Source organism: Theobroma cacao, chromosome 6 (assembly GCF_053813885.1).
Source record: "Theobroma cacao isolate CCN51 chromosome 6, ASM5381388v1, whole genome shotgun sequence".
NCBI classification, from domain to species: domain Eukaryota; kingdom Viridiplantae; phylum Streptophyta; class Magnoliopsida; order Malvales; family Malvaceae; genus Theobroma; species Theobroma cacao.
The window spans coordinates 24,714,451-24,720,450 of record NC_142644.1 but is presented as its reverse complement, the minus strand read 5'-3'; the positions used below and the strand labels follow the sequence as shown (position 1 = coordinate 24,720,450).

Sequence of the window (6,000 nt, the reverse complement as noted above, 5' to 3'; positions counted from 1 at the left end):
AGCTGACGGAGATTCACGGCGAATTGGCATTTGAAGGTCTCCTGGTATATATATTATTATATATTATTATTTTATTTTATTTTAAATATTAATAATTTATAATTTATTTAAAATATGACTAATTAATAATTTAAATATTAATATTTTATTTACAATTTAAATGTTATTATGATTATTTGTTTTTATTTTATTTTATTTTTAAAAATTAAAAAATCATAATTTATTTAAAATATTAATCGTTGATCATTTAAATATTAATATTTTATTTATACTTAATAATTAATATTTTAAAATATGAATATTTTATATATAGTTTAAATGTTATTATGATTATTTATTTTTATTTTATTTTTAAATATTAATAATTCATAATTTATTTAAAATATTAATACTTTATTTATAGTTTAATCTTCAATATTTTAAAATATTAATATTGTATTTATAATTTAAATGTTATTATGAATATTTATTTTATTATTTTTTAAATATTAATAATTTGTAATTTATTTAAAATATTAGTAATTGATCATTTAAATATTTATATTTTATTTACAAATATTAATATGGGTAGGATTGTAAATTTCTAAACTTATGAGAGATAATTTAGTTTTAATAATTTTTGAAACTATTCCATCAAACATGGAATAGTTAATACCAAGGGAGTTGGGTGTAGTTTTTTTTTTTTTATTTGAGAAAAGGAGATTTGAAGTTTATTTTTTTGAAAGGGAAATTATGTACTAATCAATGAACTAAATAAAGATTTTGAAATTTTTTTACTAATTTTGAGGAATAGGTAAAATGGGAGAATTACTATTTCTTGTCAAATTGCCAATCAAATAAGAGGAGCAAATAGTAACTGGGAATAGAGGGGGAATACCATTCCCTACACCAAACGTGTAGTATCAGATTAGTTTCAAATAAAAGTCTACTGTTAAGGGTTCGGTCAAACTAAATAGAAAGGTTAACGGCACTGAATGCATATTTTAAAAGAGTTTGTAGGATTTTGATTTATATTTATTGTTTTCTATGCTTTGAATATTGATGCTAATCCAAAACGAAAAAGAATATCGACTAGAAAAATGAACATATTTAATTAACTTCTTCCTAATTTATGTTTAATTTCCTTCATTTGGTATTCATACCATAATGAGCTTATATTTAATTTCTTGTCTCTACATTTTTCGGTAATAATTTATGTCTATACTTTACTTAGCTTTTATCTTTATTTTTGGGTTTAAAAGTTCTATAATAAAATTCTTGCTCGATTAATTTTGTACTTATAGTTGGTATCTTAGTTATGGCTCTCACACGAGATCCACATGGAGGCCATGATTGCCCTTACCAGTTACCAGTAATTACTCTAGATGGATGCAGAGAGATATTTACCTTTAGCACCTACTTTTATCTCTAGAAAACTCCCATGACTTAACTCGATTGCATGGTATCTTAAACTAAATCCCCTCATTTTGCAAACATTATGCTGGCCAGCTTGATGCTAGGCATAGGATTCTCTTGTTTCCACTTTGTGAGACTAACTTCGTTTTTTCTTATATTTGTGGGATCATGCAAAAGAATTGGTTAAACAACAAAGTAAATTGGGTTTTTCAAATCATGGATCTTAGCAATATGACATTATTCCACCCATTGGAGAAAAAGCTAAGATTATCCCAAACTATTTGTTGACAAATGAAGGTTTGGCTCTGACATATGGCTTCCAAGGTCACATGCCAAAAGCCTTCAATCTTGCATTAGAAGTGTGTCCCCCCCCCTCTGTGTTGACTAGTGACTACTGCACCATATCCATGTGCCTTTACTTTTCGGTATAAAGCACTGTCAATGACATTGAAGCAGTCCAGAAATCATGAGGACCCATCATCATCAGCTAGTGAATTGTATGAATTATGTTATCTTTTCCTTCTTCAATTATTTAATCTTGAATCTTGGTTTAGTTATACACCAGGGCCACAAGGCCCACAACTTGCTGAACAAAATGTAACCAGTGGCCAGTGCATTACTCTCCCTAAGTTCATTTCCTCAAAATGAACCACAAAAAAGAAACCATTCAAAGCCAATATGGAACAATAAAGGAAAACCACTTAAAATAGAAAGAGTGAAACTGAAAGACCATACCATAACCAAAAACAGGGAAAAATCCAAATCAACCATCAAGGACAATATACCAGACTGTTTTAATATACAGTCACCTAGCCAAAGATTATCAACTGTTCACTGAAAACAATGGCTTGCTTGGGCTGGTGCATATCTCATTACACAGTACTGGAAGTAACAAAATTCTCAAATACCAAAGAAAAAGGAAAGAAAATCGTCAGAAAAAAGATCAGATGATCTGAGCAACAAATTCCTCTACCTACCATTCAGAACTACCACTTGCAAACTGCCATTCAATTATATGATTAAAGGGATCAAACCAAACATCTTTGGCAATTTAAAACTTTTTAAAGAAGAAATTAACCCCAATATTAAATTAAAGAACACTTAGAAACAAACAAATAAACAAAAAAATTGAGATCATACTAAGACCAATAACTCAAATTAAACCCCACAAAAAATAAACCAAAAAAAAAAAAAAAGAAGAAACCCACAATTATGAAGAAGATGAAGGTCCAGTTCCAGTCATCAAGGCAGCAGATTCTTCATCATACAAATCATCAGTTCTCCTCAGGGTAGCGTGGACCAGAATGATAACCACACCAATCAAAACAGACACCAAAATATTAAGCGTGGCATGAGTCAAAAGCAAGAACACAATGGTCAAAACGCCCAAGACGATCAGCACCACACGATCGTCGATCGTACGGCTGAAAACAACTATGGGTTCATCGCGCAGGAAGTACAAGAACAACCAAGCGGCCATCATAACTATGAAGACTATGAGGGAGATGGGGTGCCATAAAAGGCTAAGAAAAAGTACGAATAGCACGATTATGGCGTAGTTCATGCGGAAGTAAGCTACGTTAGTTCTCACTCTGGAAATGGCTTCGGAGAGGTTCCCGGGGAAGTTGATGGAGCGGATGTTGAACATGAGCTTCCATGGACGTCGAGTTCCGAGGCCTTCTTTGATACGTTCCTTGGCTCGAGATAGGTATTCGAGGTTCGTCGCGGGTCCTGGCGATGAGGAGGTCGGGATTGTGCCGTAGGATGCCATGTTTTTTGGCTGGAAGTTTGAAGGTTTGACCTTTTTTTTTGGGGAAGAAGATCGAGACTGAGAAGGAAACGAGAGGGACGTAGGGGAGGTGGGGGTTAAGGAATAAAAGTATTGATGAAAAAGGGGGGGTGGGTTTTTAATGTGATTGCGAGGTCCATTGCTTTACCATACATATCTCACGGTTCATAATTATTTAGATATTTGCTGATTTTTATTGCATTTTTTCTAACCTATCAAATTATGCCACGTTAGCATTAACAACCTTTATTGGATATCTACTTTTGCTAACAAATTCATTTTACTATATATAGATATTTGTTGATGTAGGATGGGGCTGCAGTAATTCTTAATTTCTACATAAAAGATATGGATCCAGCCAATTCAAATTTGTTTGTTAGAACATTTAATAATGTACGTTTTTTATTCTTAATTTGAACATCAAACATTGATAATATATAAAAGGAGAAAAACATTAATGATGTATTTCTATATGCACATCTTTATCATATAGTCTTAGTGAAATTCCTAATTATCTCTAAAGGATGACGGTAGAAAGTTTATCAAAATATTTGAATCATTTAAAAAGATACTTCTCTATTCTTACTTACATTAGTTCTGAAGAACATTACTACTGAATATTGTTTAGGAGCATATTGTTTCGGTGTGATGGAATCACTGGCCACCGGATCCGTGTACTATATTGGTCCTACGGTCTAGATTTTGTAAGATTATGCGTGATGATGGACTTGAGCTACATGGTAACATGTCTGAGTTTTGGATATTAAACAACTTTGTTAGATATTTTTTAGTAGTAATATGTTTATTTTATTACAATCAATATGAAGAAGCCGACACATCCAACTACCCTTCAAAGAAGGATAAGTTGGCGTCTTGTGCGGATAAGACCACACTAAAACGTTGTAGGGACGGCACGGGTAAAGCGACGGTAAGTTACCAACGAGGCCGGCCACTTCGTCCACGTGGCATGTTGGTAGCTCTGGCAAAGTTGTACAAGCTTTTTCCCTCCCTTTGCGGTTGTCTTTGCTAAATCCGGAATCACAGTGTCTGCGCACGTGGATTCTAGACGAGTTTTTGGAACAACCAACCAATCGAGTTTCGAGACGTGGGTGAGGAAGAGTGACACATTGGCTGGAGGATTTTTGAATATTGATTCAAATTAAACAGAAAATGCCATTGGCATGTCGGAAGGAAGATTTTGCAGATCAACACGTTGTTGTTAGGACAAATTTTTGTGAATGTCAGTTTATGTGACAAATGTTTGATAGCATATGTTTTGTAATTCAGATGCCAGCTCCGCTTATCAATATCGGATGAATGGAATCATTTAGGTCACTTTTGCTATTGTGAAAGCTAATTATTATAGCTGAGAGTTATCCTTTAAGACTGATTTATTTCTTCAGAGGAACTTCGCTCATGATCCCTACAGTGAGTTTCTAAAAAAAAAAAAAAATTTTTTTTGTCTGCTAATTATCCATATAAATAATTTTTTATATTAATCTTGACTTTGTTTTTCTATACATAAAATCTGAACTATAGAAGCGATTCAGTTATAAAATCAGGACAACCCGTTGTACTTCATATAATTTATGCATTTTTAGAAGAAAGACCTTTCACCATTAATTGTTTTTTTTTAAATTTCAGTTTCAATCGAACATTAAATTAGATTAATTTTGATTGAGACGTTAGACATCCGAAGGTTTTGTTTTCTGTCGGTCTACTTTGATCGATATAATTTACAAATTTTCAAAATTCTAAGTAAGAGCAATGGGAATATAGTGTGGATGTGGGACCGATTTGACAAATTAAAGTTCTGTTAGAAAGACATGATGAAAGTTATCGTTAATATTTTGTATATAGATAATCTTCTTTAATATCTAATTTATACATACAAATCAAAATTTCATTACAAATATAAATGATGAAAGTTACCTCTAATATTTGTGTATATAATCTTCCATAATACTTAATTTACACGCAAACAAAGACTTGTAATTTAATCTCCATTAATGTAAGTAAGAGTAATGAGACGATGTCTTAGATTTAAAAATTAAACTTTCATGTTCAAATCTCATCATATATAAGTTTCATCTAAATTTATATTGAATTTGTCTAATTATACATGAATTTGTAGGTTGATTTATCTCATTGAATTTTTTTATTTCCTTTACATGTAATTTCATTAAAAAAAAAAACTTGTAATTTGACATTTGATTGCCTAATTGTGACCTCATTGGGTTGACGAAGATGGAGTGAATGAGCTCTTGAAAACTCGCTTCGGAGTCGAATTTCTTGCCTTCATGCTTGGAATTTAGCCTATCTCTCTCTTCCCCTTCTAAAATTGAAAATAAAAAAAAATAAAAATTTAATTTTTAATCTTTAGATAACTTAATTTTTTTTTTTTAGTCTTCAGTGTCTGGAAGTGTTTATTGCAGAGGTAGAGGATCTACAGATGATGACTTAAAAGAAATGGCGATGAGTTCCTTTTTTTCGTTTATTAAAAAAAAATAAAGAGAAAGAGTAATTATTTTTTTTTAAATTTGTTGTAATATGTTTTTCTTTATTAGTGAAAAATTTTTAAAAATGAGTCATGGTGTAAAATATTTTCTATAAATTGATTCAAATGATATAAAATATATTTTTTAATTTATTTAAATAGTACAAAAATTAAATTTTTTAATAAAATATTTTATGCAGAAAAAATTTTGTTATAACAAGTTATTTTTCGATTATAAAACGGACCCTTAACTGAATTTATCAAATCATCTGTCGTCAATTTGAATATGTGGGTAATACATCCATCCTCTTTGCATAAC

The 6,000-nt window shown here is 30.9% G+C and overlaps 1 protein-coding gene across 1 annotated transcript; it reads right to left on the bottom strand.

The window, feature by feature from the left end:
- Positions 1–2,388: 2,388 nt before the first annotated feature.
- PRA7 (PRA1 (Prenylated rab acceptor) family protein) lies at positions 2,389–3,279 on the bottom strand. The gene has a single exon (XM_007024398.3). The coding sequence runs from the start codon at positions 3,164–3,166 to the stop codon at positions 2,606–2,608; it is 561 nt and encodes a 186-aa protein (XP_007024460.2). The 5' UTR covers positions 3,167–3,279; the 3' UTR covers positions 2,389–2,605.
- Positions 3,280–6,000: the final 2,721 nt, after the last annotated feature.

Excerpts from the sequence above, each read along its gene's own strand:
- PRA7 (XM_007024398.3), bottom strand. The coding sequence starts at position 3,166 with ATGGCATCCTACGGCACAATCCCGACCTCCTCATCGCCAGGACCCGCG.